Source organism: Macadamia integrifolia, chromosome 6, assembly GCF_013358625.1.
Source record: "Macadamia integrifolia cultivar HAES 741 chromosome 6, SCU_Mint_v3, whole genome shotgun sequence".
Classification (NCBI taxonomy): domain Eukaryota; kingdom Viridiplantae; phylum Streptophyta; class Magnoliopsida; order Proteales; family Proteaceae; genus Macadamia; species Macadamia integrifolia.
The window spans coordinates 35,050,289-35,070,625 of NC_056562.1; the positions used below are offsets into that span (position 1 = coordinate 35,050,289).

Sequence of the window (20,337 nt, forward strand, 5' to 3'; positions counted from 1 at the left end):
GGTGTGGGGGAGAGAATTAATAGACCTGGTTTTTCTTATTGATCTGATCATTATGTAGGTTCACATGCCCTGTTTGCTCAAAATCAGTTTGTGATATGTCAAGAGTGTGGGAGAAGCTTGATAAGGAGGTAAATCTGTGATATATCAATCTGATTTGGAATTTTCTTGGCATACTTATCATCTAAATGTCTTCACTTTCTAACTCAATGCTGAAAATCAATGTAGATTGCCTCAACGCCCATGCCCGAAATTTATCAAAACAAGATGGTAAGGGGACATTAAATGCACAGTTATTGTCTCTACATTGCTAACAGATGGTAATAAGTTTCCAAACTAAATTTTTTGGTATCTCGTTGCAATTTATTAGGTGTGGATCCTGTGCAATGATTGTGGAACATCATCCCAGGCCTGCTTCCATATTGTGGCACACAAGTGCTTAAGCTGCAGGTCATACAATACTAGGCAGACCCAAGGAGCTCCTGCTTCATGCTTATCAGGGGTTTCAGAATTGGTGAGATGATGGGTCATTGATCAAAGATCACTGTGCTGCTCCTGTTTTGAAGAGCATTTCTTCTTGCATGGATGGGAAGCCATTGACCAGTGAAATTTGATTTACATAAGGGGAACAGGAGAAAATAAGTTTTTATTTGTTCATCAATTGTCAATAATTCCTTTGGTAAGCCAGGATCTGAATTTCAAGAAATGGCTATACACTATCACTACCGAGCCATTCTGCCTCTTTGTGAACAACCATTTTTTCACTGTAGGCTATTTTTGCTGTTGCTCCTGAGCTATTGGATTGTATGAGCTGGCTATTTTCTGAAAGGCAGGCTCCAATCTAACAACTGTAAGATTTGGTCAGATAACTGGTTTTTTGGATCAGGATCAAGAGCGGACTCATTAAGGAAGTTTGGAACAAAGTCGTAGTGAAACAATGAAAAATGTTAGAGAAATACCTGCATACTCATGGCTAACAAAATGGTAGAGAAATCCCTGCATACTCATGGATGGCTAAATGATAGAGAAATCCCTGCATACTCATGGATAGCTAAATGATAGAGAAATCCCTGCATACTCATGGCTAATTGAATCCTTTGCTGGAATTCGGTTCAATGATTTTGCCTCCCCTTGGGCTTTTGCTTATTCACTCCATTCACTTGCCCAATGTGGGAAGTGGAGCATGGGTTCAGCACAAATTTCTTTATCAACCAAGAATGAAGTAGTTGCCAGCAACATTTCTTCACCTGATCAAGGCAACCAGTACCCATGTGCTTATACAATGTCTGGTCGAAGGCATTTTTGAACCCCTGATATCACACAAGGGAAAACGCTTCATGCATTAAGGTTCACCAGAAGCTTTCAAGGGTCATCAAACCCCTGCTATCATTGTTGAGATTTGAATGGTGACAGCAAGACAGTGGCTTGGTTCCCTTCTCTGTGAGTGTGAGAGACTCGAACTCTTCCAGTCCTGAATTAATGTTGGACATCACCCACAGCATTGACGTCTGTTTGTCGATTGTCTCATTCAAGCAAAAGGTTCTTCTCTTGAAGCTTGTGCAATTCTAAAAGTGTATTTTGCAGCTAAGAGATCCAGCTTCCAGCAAGCTACACCTTCCTATTTGATTAGCTTTGAATTGCAAAGGCTTTCTGGATTCACCTCTCACAATTTAAGCTCCTACTGCGTGGTTGTTTCAGAACATAGATTCATCAAAATTTATCGTTTTTCAACCACTGGGGAGAGGGATCCATTATATCATAAACCCTAAAATGATCAGTTGAAGGAGAAGCACCAAAATATTTCAATGGATTGTTGTGTATGGATAGTGGTCCAATACCACGAGAAGATGGAGCTGTCTACAGGAACTGGAACTGTCTAGTTTCTTTTCTCCATCCCCAAATATGTCTAGAAACTCTGTTGTAACTTGCAAGTACCAAATTAAATTTCCTGCAATTGACTAGTCAATGGGAGACATGGAGACATGATTTTACAGTGATTATCATCATCTCCTCCTTTTGCTTCTACCCCTTGGTAGGATTTGTCTCTGGATTCTACTCATTCTTGACATTTACATTTTATCATGATTATATGGCTCTCCACTCAGATCTTGATATTAATCTTACATGTTCCAACAGGAAGGTGTACACTCCTACATGAACCATAAGGGGGCTTCTTCATATAAGAGTACTGCAGACAATCAATTCAGTACCATGAACAAATAAATAGATAATTCTGATAAATTCTGCTACAATACCTTGCCTAGGTCAGATCATCATTAATGGATTTTTTTGTATCTCCTTTGTCTGGTTAGGTTAAAATGAATCAGAGAACTCACACCCCTGCATTTCATATATCATGGTTGTTTGGTTCGTCAGGTTACCAATAGTCTTTGCAAGAACACATCCCTCCAGTGAAATGGTGAAAACGGCTACTATCTCTTAGTATTATTTCTCTTCTCACAATCTTCGAGATGAGCTTTATAGCGGAATGACAGTCAACACAAACTCGGAGATTTTTCACAATTCTGATAAGGGTTCCTTCAGGGCTGTTGATCAACCCAAAGGCAATTGCTAGTTTCTCACTATGGACGTAAAGAGACTGCTCCTTCTCTTCCTCCTCTACGTCACAGAATACAGAGTCTATGTCAGGGGTATAACCTTCACATTCCAGAAGCTTAGCCAACTCGTCCATCTTTGCATAAATACGGTCACTTTGGGGATGGGATTTATCCCCTGCAAAGAACTGATGCACAACATTGTTTACTTCTATCCAACTTATTCCAGGTAGTTTCTTCATCCCTGAATTTCCCATAATCCTTTTCACATTTTTCACGCCATCCCAGTCCCCCATTCTAGCGTATGTGTTGGATAAATATACAAAACCTCCAGAATGTTGGGGATCGAGCTCTAGAATCTGTTGTACAGTACGTACACCTAGTTCATAGTTGTGATGAATCCTACATGCTCCAAGCAAAGCTCCCCATACAACAACATCCGGCTTGATGGGCATCTCCATGATGAAATGGTAAGCTTCATCAACATGGCCAGCCCGGCCTAGAAGATCAACCATACATGCATAGTGTTGGAGCTTGGGGACTATAGAGTAGACCTGAGTCATGCAGCCAAAGTAATACTTCCCCTCATCTACCAAACCGGCATGACAACAAGCACATAAGACTCCAACGAAGGTAATGTCATTGGGCAACAACCCTTGGAATCTCATATCTTCAAAGATCCTAATGGCCTCCAATCCCCGCCCGTTCATGGCCAACCCCACAATCACTGCACTGAAAGCAACCACATTCCTTTGAGGCATCCTCTCAAATACATGAATAGCCTCATCTACCATACCACACTTTGAGTACATATCTATAAGAGCACTTCCCACAAACAAATCCAATTGATAACCATTATCCTCCAAGAGAGTGTGTACCCGCCTCCCAAGCCCAAGAGCTCCCAGATTCGCACAAGCTGACAGAACACTGACCAATGTAATATCATTTGGTTTCTGCCCTGAGGCACCCATCTCCTCAAACATCACCAAGGTCTCACGGAAATACCCATTTTGTGCATAACCCGATATCACACTGGTCCAAGAAACCAAATTCTTCTCGGGCATCTCCTCAAAGAGTTTTTTAGCAGATCCCACATCTCCGCACCTCGCTAAACCTGAAATCATGGAATTCCAAGAGACTACATTCTTAACAGGCATCTCCTCGAACACCTTGCGTGCGAACTCAATATCACCACACTTTGAGTAAGAATCAAGCAGGGTAGTTCCAACGTAAACATCGTTGTAAGTTCCGAACTTTGTAACTTGAGCATGAATTTCTTGGATTGGTTTTACAAAGGAGAAGGCAGCGACACAGGCCTTCAGCAAAGGGGGGAAAGTAAAACGGTTGGGCCTTCTTGTGGGGTCGGTTCCGACTCGCATTTGAAGGATATAGAAAGAAAGGGCATCCCTCTGGGATCCGGGTGTTTCGGAGAAAGCTTGGATCATGGCGTTGGACAGGTACGTGTTGGGGTCGCGCATCTGGGTGAAGATAGACCGAGCATAATTGATGGCTTGGAAGCGATGGGAGAGAGCAGTGACGAGAGCGGTAATCAGGAATTGGTCTTGGTGGAGGTCGAGTAGAACGAGGCGACAGTGAATCTGCTTCAGGTGGTTGATGGTGGAAGATTGCTGCAAAAGAGAGTGAAGAGTCTTCTGGAGATTCTGTGATTTTCCAGTCTGCATCTAACTGCATTGCATTGGGTCGCTTCTCTTTTCTTTCCCCGGATTGGTTCGCTTGGTCGTTAACGGTGGACGACAACCACCCCCCCTCACTACCTCGCGGTTGCTTTTGATGAATCGGGGGTTAATGTCGAGGGAATAAAGGTCGATGACTGAAATTAAATTTTCCTTTCTTTTCAATCCATTTCTTCACAAACAAACACACTTGACGGTTGACACTTGCAAACACACCTTTGACAGTTGACACTTGGAACGGCGCGTTTTATGATTTTTAAATTGCAACGGTTAGAATAAGCCGTTACCTAACTCCGTTTACCAATTGCGCTTATCATAGATGAGACACGTGTTGCAACCTGTTTGACCCTTGAGAAAAAATCTTTTTTTCCGTACTCCACAACACATAGCCCAACTCGTATCAAATCAATCCCTCATTCTTTCTAACAAATTTTTTTTTTTACCAATAAAAATACATATATATCCCATGGGATCGATCCCTTCCAATTGGAATGGATCCAGAAAACTCCAGAATCCACCAATCGATTCGGTTGGTATCGGGATTGATCGTTACCGATTTTAATCTGAATCGGTAAATTCATTGATTTGATTTTTTATTTTTAAATCATGCATGTATGGATTTATTAGCTCACAGGTCACTTGATATAGATATTAATATCAATACATATCAACCACTTTGGATTGTATCATATCAATTTTAAATAAAAAATTGTACTTTTCATTAAAGTGGGAGAAAGTTTTTCTTTACCTATAGGGTTCATCTATTATCCAAAGGTTCATGAATTCATATAGGATTTTAGTATTTTTTCTTAAATGCCTGCTAGGTATTTTTTTTTTTTAAGGTAATTTGTATATAGTAAAGAAAAAGAAAAAATATAAAAACATAGAGAAATGACCCCTACAACCTTCTTTGGACATACCAAAAGAAAGGAGGAGAGGTTCCTAAATCAAACAGGACAAATCCTGTAGCAAAATTTATGAACTATAGAAAGAAAATTTTAGCAATTGGAAAAATATGCTATGAAGAAGTTAAGTAACCTAATCTCGGGAGCAAAGAAAGTACGTACCACTTTTCATGCGATGATTTTTTCGCAGAAAGCTTCTCACTACTGGATGGATCAGATTTCTAAAGACTCCAGAACCATCATCATCATTCGACTCTAACGCTTCCTTTGAAAAGTCTAAATGTATACATCTATATTATCAACTTGATAGGTCACCTCCACATTATAGTTCAACTCATTTTGATTGGTCACCTCCTCACTAACAGTATCTACAATGTCCTCAACTCCTTTGAAATAAGCCGAATATTTCTTGGGAAATGCCTTCATGATATCTCCTGTGTCCATTTGAAGTGTTATGCTGAATGAATTCTCATTTATCATGGCCTTAAAAACTCGATCCTTATCACATCTATCAACTGATTTGTATCAATCAGGTATCGATATCCATCATAGTCGATACTGATATAAATTGCCTGATACAGCCCATGCAAGATCAGTTTTAGACCGATTCCTAAACCAAAGTACAGATCTCTCCTGCGAGTAACCACCCGCCCGCCTCTCACACCGTCCATGGGATTTGGGGGACCAACTTTGGGGTGTGGTCATGGACGATGTGAGATGAGTAGAGTACAGGGGAGAAACCTGATTCGTGGTCCCGTGCCATCAATAACATAATTAAATTATCGGAAGGTTCCGTTCCAGTTAAATTTAGAAGTTGGGTTTGAAGGTTAGTGGAAATATCAAGAGAAGATGGTGGGGAACACAGTAACATATAGGTGGTGGCAGCACCTACCTCTGCATGATCATTGGTATAGAAGCAAGAGAGTTAGATGATTCGTTCCCTCACCCAGCCAAATCTAGGCTTTCTGATTTGACAATGATGGAAAGTGAAGTGGAATCTCCACAATAATTTTTTTTTAGGTTTTTATATACCCACCAATTAATCATCTCCCTACTATATAGATATATATATATATATATATATAGCTTTTCTTCTCCTTCCATAATAAAGAGTAAAAGAAGTTAAGTGAGAGAGAGATCACAAAGAGTTTTTCCAGAGAATTAAAGCTTCGTCTCATCAGTACTGATAGTGCATGACCAGCCGACCACTTCCGATTCCGGTCATGAAGAAGAAAAGCTTCTTTCCCTTGTTGCTTCTGCTACTTATAGTGTTGGCAGCAAACTTGGGTTACAGCAAAGGGAGAAGGCTCTTGGTTACAGATCAGGAAGGCAGAGGCGGCGGCGGATCATCAACATGGGAGGAACAGAACAGGGAGAACCAAAAGGTGGGGAAGGAAGGCGTGAACGAGGATAAGGCGTCCTTGAACAACCACCACAACATTCCAAGGGAAGATTGGGATAACCAACCAGGACCCATTGATGGTCAGTTTCAACCTCAGGATGAAAGTCCCAGTGATGACAACCTTACTTAGTTAGCTACCACTTTGTATATCATAGTGGTTTTCCCATGTAATTGCCATTTTGGCTAGGTAGGCCCTAAGGAGAGTTGAAATCATGAGTGACGACCCTTGATTGTGAGATGTTTATCTTCGCCAATTGAGTTATTGTAGTGGGTTTCCCCTATAAATTAATGTTCATATATGGGAAAATTGTATATATATATATATATATATATATGCCTTGAGAGGTAAATGATCTCAACAAAATCCATCAATTCCCGGCCACAAAATTCTAGCTCTATCCAATCCTTTAATTCCCATTTGTGGACATCTGATTTTTTTTTGTGGAATCAAGTTTTGAAATTTAATTAATAATTAATTTGAATTATGTGATATTTAATTATTAAATTTACCTTATCATCATTTCACACGACACAAAAAGAAAATCAATTCAGATTTATGTGACATCTATTTTTCTATTTACAAAAATACCCTTAAATGGTTTTTTTTTTTTTTTTTTGCTTAACAATTTCACGAAGATGGGCCCACAGGGTGCACGGTGTTGTGATCGGGGTTTTAATAAACAGAATTGGATAAGAGGAAATGGTCGATTCGAATTGAATCCGATTAAAAGGCCAATTCCGGTTTTTCCTCTAAAAAAAAAACCGCGAAATCAAATATGAGAAAAGTTCTCTAAACTACGAGGTAGGATAGGCTAACACCTCTGTGTCACATGGAAAGGGGTTGTTGCCCTCTACGGGGATAAAAGATTCTAAATCTTTAAACCAAACGAAATCTACGGCCAGCGTCACGCCCCACTTCTGGTTTCATTTATTCTAACCTTGCGATGACGTTGTTTAGTGTTTACCATCATCGGAAGGTTCTTCCTGTAATCTGTACCACTGGAGCGGTGTTCTCATCGTAGAAAGAAAGCTCCGGCGATCATCGAACAACGCTCGCTTCTCCTATGCTCTGCCCATTGTAGAAAGAAATCCCCGGCGATCGTCGGAGGGACTGAGGAAGGGATGAGATGAAGAATCCCCAGGCATAATTTCAGGGTAAAGTAATCACCTCCACTTAAAAAAAAACTAACTATTTTCACTTTTGATATTACTCCTTTTCCCATTTTATTTGTCCAATCAGAAACTAAAAAGACCCATTTGCTTAGGGATCTGGCTCTCCCTTTCTTTGAATTTGGGCGTATTTTCTCTGTTCTAATTCCTCAAGTTAAAATTTCTGTTTTAGTAATGCTATGCGTGGATGAAGGGGAAAAAAAAAAGATGGTTCTTAACCTATTTCTCTGCTATGGTTATTCTTAGGGTTCCTCCATTTTCATGAACCGAAAAAAAAAAGCAACTATTAATGTATTTCATGTTTTATCCTCTTTAAGCTTAACTCCATTGCTTTTGTTGAGGTTAGCCTGCTTTCACCATTTTTTTTTTAAATGCCCCTCTTTTTAATCATCGTCAATGTGATTTATTCTTGTTTCTTGTTGATGGCGTACTGAAAAATGGAAATGTTCATGGATTGCTTTTGTTGAATCTGAATTGAGTTGAGTTTGGTAGTAAAGTAGTGGAGCCAACTAATAGTGAAACATACTGACAAATTAGCTTCCACTTGCATCTCAGGTGGAAATTTACCAGTGCATCTTCTGTTTTATTTAGGTCTTAACTTCATTATTTTAGCCTGTGATTATTACGTTGTTCAACCTAGAGTTGTTTTATGCATAAAATTTTCTTATACCTTTCAGCGTCAGTGATTGGGAAAATAAGGACAAAAGAAAAGCACATCATGTTGTTCTTGTGGTACACCATTGAAGCAGTGGAAGTGCCTTTACATGAAATAAGAAAGAATCAGCTAAGGTGGCAGTATTAGTGAATCATTTTTTGAAATAACTTTCATCAGAGCGAACGAGAACTCATGAATTAACCTAAAAATTATTAATACCATGTTCTTCCTTTGGAACTTTGTGGAATGTTTGATTTTAACCACTTACAGTCTTGTTTCGTGTTTTGAGGCATAATATTACATTCTTGTGCTAGTGAGGAACTTATTTTTCTACATTTATTATTAGCATTTGTGAACTAAAAGGCTCAGTTTAAACTCATTTGTTTTAGGATTTCAACACTTGTTCTAATTCATTGGTAATTTTTTTTCAAATTTTATTTTGTTTTGACGTAATTGCATAGGTGCAAGAGAATACCAACATGGAAAGCACAAGTGTGTGTGATTCATTGGATGCCAACGATGAGATATTTGAAGTTCCCAGATGCAGAGAAATGGTGCTGCATCATGAGGCTCACACAGTAGAAGAACTTTGTTCACCAAGTGAATTGCATGTTCCAAGTGATGTGACATGTTTTAAACCGCGTGTTGGCATGGAGTTTGATTCTCTTGATAAGGCATTTCTCTTTTACAATGAATACGCTAGGGCCGTGGGTTTTAGTGTACGGAAAGGTAAAACTCGTAAATCAAATATTGACGGATCATTTCTTTTTCGTCGATTTTGTTGTTCGAAGGAAGGTCATTCTCGAACAAGCAGGAGCAATGACTATGATGAACTAAAGCAAGGGAAACTTGATGCACCAGTGAAGTTGGGAGTAAACATTCAGTCAGTCACAAGAGTAGGTTGCAGTGCAAAGTTAGACTTGAAAAGAATGAGTGATGGTAGATGGGTTGTACAAAAGTTTCTGGAGGAACATAATCATGAATGCGCTCGACAGGGTGAAACACATCTCCTGAGGTCTCACAGGTGCAAGCAGTCTACACAGGAACAAGTTCACACATTGACATGTCCTAAACCATCTGTTGGGATGGAGTTCGACTCTCTTGATAGAGCATTTCTCTTCTACAATGAGTATGCTAGGATTGTGGGTTTCAGTGTACGGAAAGGGAAAATTCGTAAATCAAATGTTGATGGATCTATTCTTTTTCGTCGACTTTGTTGTTCAAAGGAAGGTCATAGCCGTAAAAACTTGGAAAGCGATACCAATGAACACAAAGGGGCGAAAGATGGTGATATGGTGAAGGTTGGACCACGAAGTCACTTGATTGCCAGAGTTGGCTGCAAAGCAAAAGTAGACTTGAAAAAAATGACTAATGGTAAATGGATTGTCCAAAAATTTCATGAGGAACATAACCATGAATGTGTTCATCAGGGAGAAGTACATTTAATGAGGTCTCATAGATGCAGACAGCCTATTCCCAGACAACTTAATGATAGAGTCACCAGTGAAGACACAAATCCAAAACAATTAATGCCTGATTTCACTGAAGAAGCTTGTGGAAATGGGAAGGCTGACTATATCGAACGAGGTTCAAGCAGTCACTTCAGTGAGAGAAGGGGGAAGGATCTCAAAATGGCCGACGCAGAGGTTATCCTCGGCTACTTCAGGCATATGCAAGCTGAAAATCCATCCTTCTTTTATGCTATACAGGGCAAAGAGAAAGACCAACTGTCAAACTTCTTTTGGGCTGATGCAAGGTCAAGAGAAGATTTTGGTTATTTTGGAGATGTAATATATCTTGACACAATATATGGTGCCAACAAGTATGGGCGACCGTTTGCTCCAATAGTAGGTGTAAATCATCACCTACAAACAGTCTTGTTTGGCTGCACAATACTTCTGAATGAAACTGAGGACTCGTTTGCTTGGTTGCTTAAGACGCTGTTGAAAGCAATGCATGGGCATCATCCAGTTGCAATTATTACCAATCCAAATGTCGCATTGACAAAAGCAATTGAGCGAGTTTTACCAAGGACCCACCATCGTCTTTGTTTATGGCATATCTTCCAGAATGCAACTAAACATTTGAATAATTTGTATAAAATTGAGGATGATTTCCTTACGGATTTTAAGAAATGCCTTTATGAATCCCGGTGGTCTGATGAGTTTGAGTCAAGGTGGTCATCATTACTTGACAAATATAAACTCCATGATATCAAATGGCTTCATAATATGTATGAGAAACGGCACAAATGGGTGCCAGTCTACTCGAGGTACATCTTCCATGCGGACATGACAACAATTCAGCGGAGTGAAAGTATTAACTCCTTCTTTAATGGGTACCTGAACAAGTCGCTGCCCCTTATTGAGTTTGTTAAACACTGTGAGAAGGCGGTTGTTAGTAGACGTGAGAAAGAAATTTATGAAGACTTCAAGTCCCACCAAACAAGGCCCGTATTGAAGTTGGATCTTCCAATGGAACAAGAAGCAGCTGAAATTTACACGAGATCTGTGTTTAAGGAGTTCCATCTGGAGTTTTTTGATAGTTTTAAGTATGTTGCTAAAGAAACTGGAAGGGCAGAGACTACTTGGACTTATGTTGTGTCAAGATGGGGGCAGAACAGGAAATTCCTTGTCAATTTCAGCTCTCACAATGATGATGTTCAGGTTACCTGTAGTTGTCAAAATTTTGAATTTAAGGGCATTCTATGTAGGCATATCTTGAAAGTCTTCACGGTAAGAAACGTTATGTTAATTCCAGATGTATATATAAGAAAGAGATGGACTAAAAAAGTCAAGTCCAATGTTGTTTCAGATGAAAGTGGGAAAGGAGTGCTCTCTGGTGGTCAGAAATTGCTGGCGCCCCACTGTAGTGATATCTGCTCTTCTAACAGTTCTGCCGGAGCTGTGACATCTATAAATGCTGACCAAGCTGAAAAGGAAAGTACTGAGACTGTAAGAGAACTGGGACATGTTACTGAGGAAGATATGAGTATCACTCAGCCTGACAGTGAAGACTCTGGAACCATGGAAGTTTCAGTTCAACCTGTTGAGAATACAAGGTGTTCAAACTGCATGGAAAGTGAAGAGGATCATCATACAATATATCCAGCGGATCAAACAAGTTCGGGTGATTCACCACCTGTGAGAGCAGAAGGGCAACCAACTAAAAGAATCATGCCCTGCTTGGAGAATAGCCCAAGAGAAAAGAGATCCAGAGAAGGGACTGAATCAAGCGAACACAATGAGACATCTCTACACTCGGAGGTGCCTAAATCAATCGAACATGACGGGCAACCATCACGTTCCACCAGAGAGGAAGAGGGCATGTATCAAAATATCATAATTCTCATTTATATAGTTGTCAGTTGTCACTATAAATGTTCAAGCTTCTTGTTCTTTCTCCATATAGATCGTGTTCCTCTAGATTTTTGTTGCTTAAAATTATTTGTTTTGGCCGCAGTACCAAATGTTTCATGCCATTTTGGTGAAAAAGATGGACAAGAACCTCAGAATTGCAGTAGATTGTCGTAAGTAAAACATAAAGACTCAAATTGCTTATTTATATTAAATTGTTGCTGTGTGGTGATTCAGAAATATGTATCATGATAGGTTTATATGGCCAAACATATGCATGTATGCTTGTACTCCAACTGGCTCCTCGGGTGATCAGAACAACGAATATCAATCTTCACACACTCCCAATTTCGGGGTTAGCTATTTAAACAATCATTTTATTGTTTATCTCTATAAAATATTTTCATGGAGAACTTTTTTTTTTATTTTTTTGGTCTTTCTATATAGGAATCGTTGGCTGGCCTTTCATGCATTCAAAGCTCAGAACCAAATATTTTTGACCTTAATCAGGTGAGTCTGCACAAAAAATTCTGCTGCGTTGACTGTGGCTCAATGTATAAATTGCACAATTGCAACATGTTAGTCACGGTTCAAAACTTGGAAACAGCCTCTCCTGCGGAGTAGGGGGTAAGGCCACGTACACTTGCCCCTCCCAGACCCTGCAGTAGCGGGAGCCTCATGCACTGGGTTGCTTTTTTTTTTTATTCCTTGTTAGAACTATTTTGTGTTAAAACACATGTCTAATACTTAAAAGGCATGCTAATTTCCTTAATATGACATTGCAGGAATTGTCAGTTGGCCCTTCTAGCATCCCAACTTCTCCAATGAGCAATTTTTCCATTAATCAGGTTTGAACCTGGCAACTACCAACCTGCATATATTTTTTGTTTTTTATGTTTATGTAAAAATCTTCTTATTCCTTTTGACAGTGGGATTGTTTAAGTGACACCTATGTAGGTGTATTTAAAATTTGTAACTTTCTTTTGATTGCCCTTTGTCTTATTTCGAAAAGTTCTATAAGTGGAGGGTAAAAAGATTTTCAAAATAATTTGAAAGTGACTAATCATTATTTCCATTATCAAAAGTTATCTTTGTCTTAGTACATTTTTCAAGTACACAAATGAAATGACAGAATTTACCCTCATCGGAAAAAAAGTGTAATATACTAAAAGGGCAAAAAAAGTAAGGTTACAAATTATTTGATACCTTAAGGGATGTCAATGAAAAAATCCCTTCAACAATTATCTCCCGACTTTAATGGTTTTTGTCTGGCAGAACACCCCCACACCACCTCCAAAAAAAAAAAAAAAAAAAAGGGGAAAAAATCCACTAGCAACTGGCCACAATAAAAAAAAGGAAAGATTGCATCTGGACAAAGCCTTGTCCTGACCATGTAGGGTCTGCCGGTCTGCTACACTAGTCATGTTTAGCAATCCCTCTCTAATCTCTATATAGGGCAGTGTTTTCTTTGAATCTTAAGTCATCATCTCTTTTCTTACTAACTGTACCCACATTGTGGAATAAGAAGGCGCAATTCAATCCCAAGACCTGGTAACAACAGTTCGAGGTCCTTACAGCTGGGGAAAGTGGTACCTTCCAGTCTTCTCCCTGTCCTTCGGGGAGTTCAACTTGCACCATGTTGGCCCTAGTGTGGTCATAGATTTTCACTGCAATTTAGGGATTTAACTCAGTTGAATGCCTTCAAGGGGTTCTTTTTTTAGGTGAAAACCATGGGAAAAAAATTGTAAGTTAGTAGTAGTGTTTGGATGTTAGATGGTTGGAATCAATGGCCCAGCAATCACTTACTATGATAGCAGTATCACAATTGGGTTTTGAAGCCTGTAATTTTACACATTCTCCACCAGTTATAACTGATTTCTCCCATTCTGAAATTATTGTCTTCCCTGGAAAATTCTACGAGTTTAACCCCAGAAGAAAATTATCTTTATTCCTAGTAGAACATAACGGGATTGGAGCACATGTAACTTTGAGCTATGGTTGGAGACCCATGATGCTTCTAGTCCTGATTCCCTAGATCTCATTAGTTATTTCCCCCCCTGAAGCTTGTTAAGATTTGTGCTACAAGGAACTAGAATTGTGTAGAAGAGCTCAGTAGTGATTTTATCTTGCCCTCATTGTTGTTGGTTTTATTTGTGTCAGCAATCTTGGCTTATGCCAAGAACGGGAGGTTGGTGATCATCAAAGCAAACAGCAATGCAAGAAGGCACCTAAGCAGCTGCAAAAAGAAAATTATGTGGCAAAGGAGTCGACTTGGCTCAGTGCAACATCGACATTCACTGCTGAACATTCCAGGGAAATATTCTAATGATTGGGAGAGTGCTCGAATCAATACTTACCTTTCAACTATATCCAGCTTGGGGACCTTGTGAGAAAAACCTGGCCACCATCTTGTTTGTGAGTGTACATGTATGTAAATATTCTCGGTCTAGGTCTTTAGGAGAGGATTATCCATTTAACGCTGAGTGATGAGTATGTTTGATATATGGGGCACTATAATCCATATTAAAATAATGATAAATGCCCTTTATAACCATAGTTTACAAACCACCCATGACCCTTTTCTTTTTGCTGAATGAGAAACGGAAGACCAAATTCTATAAATGTATAAGAAAGTGTATTGATGGTGAATGACTGTTTAGGGTTTATCTTTGAATGGCTTACATCTGTGTTTAATAAATTGGCCATTTAATTGATGAAGAGTGCAGCTTGAAATCTTCCGAGGTTCATTTCTTATACTTTCCTCTGCTTTCATCAGGCCTTTATTGTTTCTTCTCAGACACTGCTACTTCATGTTTTTTAGTTGGTTTGGTTCTACTGTAGATTACCCGCACTGTCTGTGTAGGGTTTATCTGTGAATGGCCTACATTGTTGGCCAATTGTGTTTAATCCATTGGCCATTTAATTGATGAAGAGTGCAGCTTGGTATCTTCGAAGGTTCATTTCTTATACTTTCCTCTGCTTTCATCAGGCCTTATTGTTTCTTCTCAGCAATGCTACTTCATGTTTTTTGTTGGTTTGGTTCTACTGTAGATTATCCGCAAATTATGCTCCTTTCCATTTTGGAGGGGACAGTACATGGCGAATTTGTGTCGTTGAGGTAGAGTTGCAGGGAAAGATTTTTTTCTCTCCACGTTCTTCATTCTTACAGTGTTTTTTTTTTTCCCCCTTTTTAATTTCCTTCTTGGTTTTATTGCATTTGGTTTCTTGCCCCTTTTTTCTTCTGCAGAATTCTCACAATGCAATGTTGCTGATGCTCCATTTCCTCCTGTAGGCCACTTGAACCACATTAAAACACCATCCATATCCAAGCAAGTAAGCTACTAGCTGATATTACCGACAAAAAAAGAAAAACTAGTTATGATAGTGTTGGTGGCTTAGTAGTCTTAGTGTGTCAGCATCTCCTTGTACAAAAATGGGTGCATATGTCAAGTGGCAGGCCTGCGCAAGCTTAATTATTTCTTTACCTTTTTTTTCCAAAAAATGAAAGAGTGGGGGTGAGGGGACAACACAAGAAGCTCCATTGTTAGAATAGCAGATTTTCCGATTCGGCCATCAACAAAACTGGTGACTTGGCTAATCAAACATGGTATGGGTGAGTAATTTCTTTTTATTTTAAATATCTATTTAAAAAGTAAAAAAGTTAGGAAAAAAATCAGAGAAAAAAAAAAAACAACAAACCCATGAAATTTATTTGTTTAGTTGATGTGATAAGTGATACTAGATCATAACTGTTGTCCAAGGAAAAAAAAAAAAAATTTGGGGTGTGAGGCCAGAACTGACCATACTCAATTGAGTTTTGGTCAATGAGGACCACCATGGGATCAGAACGGTTTTACCCCTTTTTTTTTTGGGTAATTTTTTTTAAATCGTTACCTTTTTTATTTTTCTTGGTAAGAACGTAAATCAATGGCCAGGAAGTTGTTCTAATGGGGCTGCCTTATGTCCACCATATTTGTTCCAACAGAGCTCCATTGCGAAGGGATTTCATGTGGAAATGGTTACTACAATGGGTCTATAGGACAACCGCCCTATTACAGATACAAGCATTGCCGCGAGTGGCCAACAAACGGATGCCTGCCTATAAACTCACCATCCAGAAAAATGGGAGAACTGCATAAATTTTTTTCTCTCCTACTGATTTCTGGTGCAAAACAGAAGAGAATGATGGAAGGAATTTCAAACAAAATGAAAATACAATATTGATTAAAGACTTCAATAGCACTTGTTAACATCAATTGTAATTCAATTTGCAGATTCCAAAATTTTTTGGGCTTCACCTAGCATACAGGTATTGAACTTTCTTGAATTTTGTAGACCCACTGGCCAACTTTCCTCTCTCTTCCTCACAGAGGAAAGAACGAAACCTGCACGTGTTCTACGACAAACAACAGAAGCCTTCCATGTCTAACTAAATATTAGTCCCCATTCAACCCTCCCTGCGAATTAGTAGAACAACATATTACATATGTATATTTTGCAATCATCCCAGGAAGAAACAAATTGGTCTGATCATCCCAATCCCAACTTCCTATGACGTGCCTTCATCCTCATCACAAGGGGCCATGGATTGAATTATAACCCGAGCTCCTGAAGCAAGCCTGCAGGAATAAGCCAAAAGTGTTCTTCATCAACCACAACAGAACCATTAACGCATGTATTTTGACATCTAGTATCATAAACAGGCAAGGAGGTAGAGATAAGACACTCAACTTTCTTCTATTTTTATCACTTTCTCCTCCCTGAAGGAGTCTAGTCTCTTCGATGGTTGCTTCTCTGAGGAAGGGTCTGTGATTCTCTTGCTGCCACCATTGCATGAACCATGAGAGATGGATTGTGAACCCTCTGCTCCAGCTGAAGAAATCCTAGGCCCCTCTGAAACAGGGGATCTCATTGTTTCCTTCCTTGGCTGCATACGCAGTGAGGATTTGATTGATTGAGGGATGCATTTTGAGCGTGCAATATCAGTTTCCCTCTCCTTGTCATCTGCTGACTCCGATGTCTTACAAGTCCTGCATTTTGTTAGTGATTCTTGTTACTTGGGAGAAATAGATGTCAGGATCCTAAGAAGTAACATGTTTTACAGTCCAAGTTTTGTTTGCAAGGATGATGGGGGATAGAAGAGGCTGCAACATTTCCATTAATTCTCCACATACTAGAACAGTGCCAATTGATTTTTAACAAACAGAAAAGAATAGAGCCGTCTACTTCTAATGAATGAAGGCAAGTTCCACATAGGAGTTGTCCCTTCCAAATGAATAGGCAGTAACCAAATTCAGCATAAGGCATTTCATTATTAATTTTAGTTTAATACTCAAATAATATACCATCAATATGCTTGGAATTAGGTATTTGCAATTCCAGTTGTATAATACCGCTAGAAAATAAGAAAGTGTGATCTCGAAACATCTAGCCAAAATTCTCCAAATCAGGTCATCTCATGCATTTCCTGGGTTTAACAAATATTTCTGGAATTTCATCCCACAAGAGAAACACCAATTACCAAGAAGAATAAAACAGAGGCTGTAATCAGAATTACCTGTCAGCATTGTATGATGAAGACCTTTTGAGAACAGTCGGCCCATCTCCTTCTTCCCTGAAGGTGTTAGTCTCAATCAAGCTTCCACTGAAATACGCTTTGTCTTCCAATCTCAGACCCATCGATCTTGGATTCTCTGACAGACAGTCAAGCTCTCCCAACATCATTGTATTAGAAAACAATGGTGAGGGAAATTTTGAATGAGAAAAACTAGGTCTGTAGGTGGCTACGAGGCCAAAACGGTGATCTTTCACTGAGATGGACCCACAGGAGATCAATTGCATCCACATTTTTGCAGGCTTCACTTTCATAGTGGAGGGCATACGGATATCTTCCTCTTCAATTATCCTGAAGCTATTGATCTTATTAGCATCAGCCCTGATCAGAGACTCCAAAGTCTCGGCCTTTCCACCCGAAGAAATGCTCGAAGAAGATGGAGGTGGGGATATCTCATCCCTATACAGCTTGGAGTTATCCTTAGCTTGTGGAATATGGTTCTCATGATTCTCATTGCATTCAAGGTCTAGGGAACCATCATCAGTTGAAACACCTCTTGTACAAGTTTCTGGGGCCTTATTTCTCCTCACACTTGTTACCTCAGTTTGTGTTGAAGCATCAGCTGCTTGGGCTCCCTTACAGACCTTGTACTCTGTCAGGCTCCTAGAGTCACATAAGGGGTTGTTTCCAACTCTAGAATCCGGAGACAAGTCAGAGGAACTTGGCCGTTGAAGTGGAGGAGAGATTTCATCTTCTTGGGTAGGTTTTAGCCCCTTTACAACCATCATGCCTGAAGAAGATGAAGCAGCCTCCTGGCTACAAGATAATTTGCGTTCTTGGGATTGCTTTGAACTCTGCAACTTTTTTCTGACAGTGGGATGGAAACGATCTGGAAAGTAAGGGGAAGGGGAAGAAAAGGAAGAAGAAAAAAAAAAATCCTTCTTTGAGGTTTGCCAGTCTCCTTGTCCTCCTACATAAACAACTGATCTAGCATAATTTCTGGTTTACCTGAATGAGATTCTTCCAAGAGCTCGGAACCTTTGAGAACATATTCATTTCCATTAGTAGGAAGAATCAGATCATCTTCACAGAGATCATGCCAAACAAAGCCATTTTTGTAGCTCCTTCATCAAGCATAGCATCGAATAAGAACATAAATAAAGAATAATCAAGCTGGGTAGGGGGAGGGAAACCAAGAAATAGCAGTATCAGCCAGGACATTCACCTCTTACAAGACCACGAATACATGGAAGCCATGCCTCTTCCTCTAAGAACATTAAGCCTATCAATAACATCTGCAAAATAAATTAAAAATCAGAAATGCTAAAATTACAGAAGTGTGAGGAGAATTAAGGTGAGGGATCAAATCAAGATGCCTCTGTTATCTTACCTCTCAAGTAGAGGCCTACGGAAGATGAGAGCGGAACCTCAATGAAATGGGGATGTTCGAGATGTCGATTCCTGCATGGATAGTAAACAACAGGGACTTTTCTAGTTTGCTGCTTAGGTGACGGCTCCGTCCAAACTCTAGCCCTCCCCGGGCTCGTCTGCCTGTGCTTTCTCACCCGGCCGTCCATTTTCCCCTCTCAAAAACACCTCAGACCGAAAGGGGTTCAAAACGAAAACCCTCAAAGCATGAGCTCCTGCACCAAATTATTTATAGGAATCCAGTACAGCGGAAGACATCAGAGGCTAAGTGGAGTTCTTAACTTTCTTACAAACTGTTAATACTACTAAGGCCAGGCAGTAGAATGAGGCCAAGCTTGAGGATCTCAAAATATTTCTAAAATACAAGTCAAATGCGATACATTCCCATGAACCAAAGAAAGAAGCAAAATCACAGATTCCACAGAAGCATTTCCATAATCAAAAGAATGCGATGAACAGTGAAAAAGTGGTTGAAGCGAAAATCCCTATTGCAACAACTTGGTATGCCATTTGAAGAACTAAAATCTTTTAAAAGAGTGAGAAAAATTATAAATTTTCTTTTCCTAGAGATGCAACTGTAGTATTGTTGAACCAACCCATATGTGAAACCACAGAGGAACAGAAGAAAAAAGAAGGAAGTTTACAGAATTCAGAAAAGAAGAAGGGGGAGGAAATGCATGTACCTGAGAAGGGAGAAGGAAGGGAAGATGGAGCTGCTTTCACGTGGATCTGTGTTCGGTAAGATGAGATACAGAGGAATATGAACAGCCCGCATTTAAAGCATAGAGAAACCCAAGAGTAACTGTTCTTCTGTAAGAAAGCTTTTTTCCCTCACCATGAAATGAGAGCTGAAGAACAGAAATGCAGAGGTACTGAACGTTGAGAAAACGACGGGAGATGACGACCGACAGAGTCACAGAGCCTTTTGCTTTCCTTTTGCTTTCTACCAACACTCTGTCCCCCTCTCTCTCTCTCCCCAGCTTCACCTTCCTCTTTTTATTTCCTTTTCCTTTTCCTTTAACTTTATCCCTCCCCCCAGTTCCCCCCCCCCCCTTGGGCCTCGCACTATTGACTCTTCACTGTTCAGGGTTCTCTCTCTCTCTGGCTGGCTAGCTATATTTCTGTATTCCTTCACTTAACTTTGGGCTTAATAGGCTCGGCTAGGTACTACGGGTTCTCCAGGCCCGACCTCTCATGGTGGGTCGAGCTAATCGTAGAGCTCCATCTCTCAACTCTCAGGTGGAGTCAGGACGATAGGACCCTGCAGGAGAGAGAATCCCAAGGATCTAACGGCAAAAGCATGACTATGGAATATGGATGCGACATAAGAGAAAAGGCTCGACACAGAATACGACGGAGAGAGGTATTTTTTCACTACTCATGAGAAGTCCAAAGAAGTACTGAAACACAGAGTTGAAAAACAAAACGAAAACAAACCATGAGCGACGACGACGACAAAGGTCAAAAACACATACACACACGCCCTCGATTCGAGAGCTTAAGGGTACTCGAGAGAAAGAAAAAAAAAGGCTGGAAGTCTAGAACATTGGGTCAACATTGCATCCCCTCCCCCTCTACTTTAGTCTGACATAATTGACTAATGGTATTGGTTGCAAGGTTT

General features: G+C 39.8%; 4 protein-coding genes across 10 annotated transcripts in view; 2 read left to right on the plus strand and 2 right to left on the minus strand.

Annotated features, from left to right (window-relative positions):
- The window catches only part of LOC122082008 (E3 ubiquitin-protein ligase RZFP34), a 3,132-nt gene extending 2,402 nt beyond the window's left edge, over positions 1 to 730 (plus strand). Inside the window, exons 11-13 of the mRNA XM_042649482.1 lie at positions 59 to 128; positions 226 to 267; positions 368 to 730. Coding sequence (XP_042505416.1) covers positions 59 to 128; positions 226 to 267; positions 368 to 520 — 265 coding nt within the window. The 3' untranslated portion in view covers positions 521 to 730. The remainder of the gene's footprint in view (positions 1 to 58; positions 129 to 225; positions 268 to 367) is intronic.
- A 1,580-nt stretch (positions 731 to 2,310) lies between these two features.
- On the minus strand, positions 2,311 to 4,648 carry LOC122082007 (pentatricopeptide repeat-containing protein At4g21065-like). Its single transcript, XM_042649481.1, has one exon. The coding sequence runs from the start codon at positions 4,232 to 4,234 to the stop codon at positions 2,375 to 2,377; it is 1,860 nt and encodes a 619-aa protein (XP_042505415.1). The 5' UTR covers positions 4,235 to 4,648; the 3' UTR covers positions 2,311 to 2,374.
- A 2,779-nt stretch (positions 4,649 to 7,427) lies between these two features.
- Positions 7,428 to 14,452, plus strand: LOC122080724 (protein FAR1-RELATED SEQUENCE 5-like). 5 transcript variants are annotated; one of them, XM_042647540.1, is made up of 7 exons: positions 7,432 to 7,713; positions 8,840 to 11,702; positions 11,841 to 11,907; positions 11,990 to 12,089; positions 12,182 to 12,244; positions 12,520 to 12,582; positions 13,895 to 14,452. In XM_042647540.1, the coding sequence occupies exons 2-7, from the start codon at positions 8,858 to 8,860 to the stop codon at positions 13,928 to 13,930; spliced, it is 3,174 nt and encodes a 1,057-aa protein (XP_042503474.1). In that variant the 5' UTR covers positions 7,432 to 7,713; positions 8,840 to 8,857; the 3' UTR covers positions 13,931 to 14,452. The 5 variants fall into 5 exon arrangements, 4 of the variants coding, with proteins under 4 accessions (XP_042503476.1, XP_042503475.1, XP_042503474.1 ...); XM_042647539.1 differs by having other exon boundaries at positions 7,433 to 7,708; XM_042647541.1 differs by lacking the exon at positions 11,990 to 12,089 and having other exon boundaries at positions 7,429 to 7,708.
- Positions 14,453 to 15,929: 1,477 nt separating this feature from the next.
- The window catches only part of LOC122080725 (protein SOSEKI 3-like), a 4,812-nt gene continuing 404 nt past the window's right edge, over positions 15,930 to 20,337 (minus strand). The window contains exons 1-7 of one of the 3 annotated variants that reach the window (XM_042647545.1): positions 19,400 to 19,735; positions 18,679 to 18,931; positions 18,514 to 18,583; positions 18,297 to 18,412; positions 17,292 to 18,177; positions 16,465 to 16,764; positions 15,930 to 16,353 (exon numbers count right to left, since the gene is read on the minus strand). In XM_042647545.1, the coding sequence (XP_042503479.1) occupies positions 16,284 to 16,353; positions 16,465 to 16,764; positions 17,292 to 18,177; positions 18,297 to 18,412; positions 18,514 to 18,583; positions 18,679 to 18,865 (1,629 nt within the window). In that variant the 5' untranslated portion in view covers positions 18,866 to 18,931; positions 19,400 to 19,735 and the 3' untranslated portion in view covers positions 15,930 to 16,283. Of the gene's footprint in view, positions 16,354 to 16,464; positions 16,765 to 17,291; positions 18,178 to 18,296; positions 18,413 to 18,513; positions 18,584 to 18,678; positions 18,942 to 19,399; positions 19,736 to 20,337 lie in introns of those variants that run through there. The other 2 variants (XM_042647543.1, XM_042647546.1) reach the window with 2 other exon arrangements.

Bases quoted from the DNA above. Each gene is read 5' to 3' on its own strand.
- LOC122082007 (XM_042649481.1), bottom strand. From the start codon at position 4,234: ATGCAGACTGGAAAATCACAGAATCTCCAGAAGACTCTTCACTCTCTT.
- LOC122080724 (XM_042647540.1), top strand. From the start codon at position 8,858: ATGGAAAGCACAAGTGTGTGTGATTCATTGGATGCCAACGATGAGATA. The intron at 11,908-11,989 runs GTAAGTAAAACA...GTATCATGATAG, and splicing joins CAGAATTGCAGTAGATTGTC to GTTTATATGGCCAAACATAT. The intron at 12,090-12,181 runs GTTAGCTATTTA...CTTTCTATATAG, and splicing joins CACACACTCCCAATTTCGGG to GAATCGTTGGCTGGCCTTTC.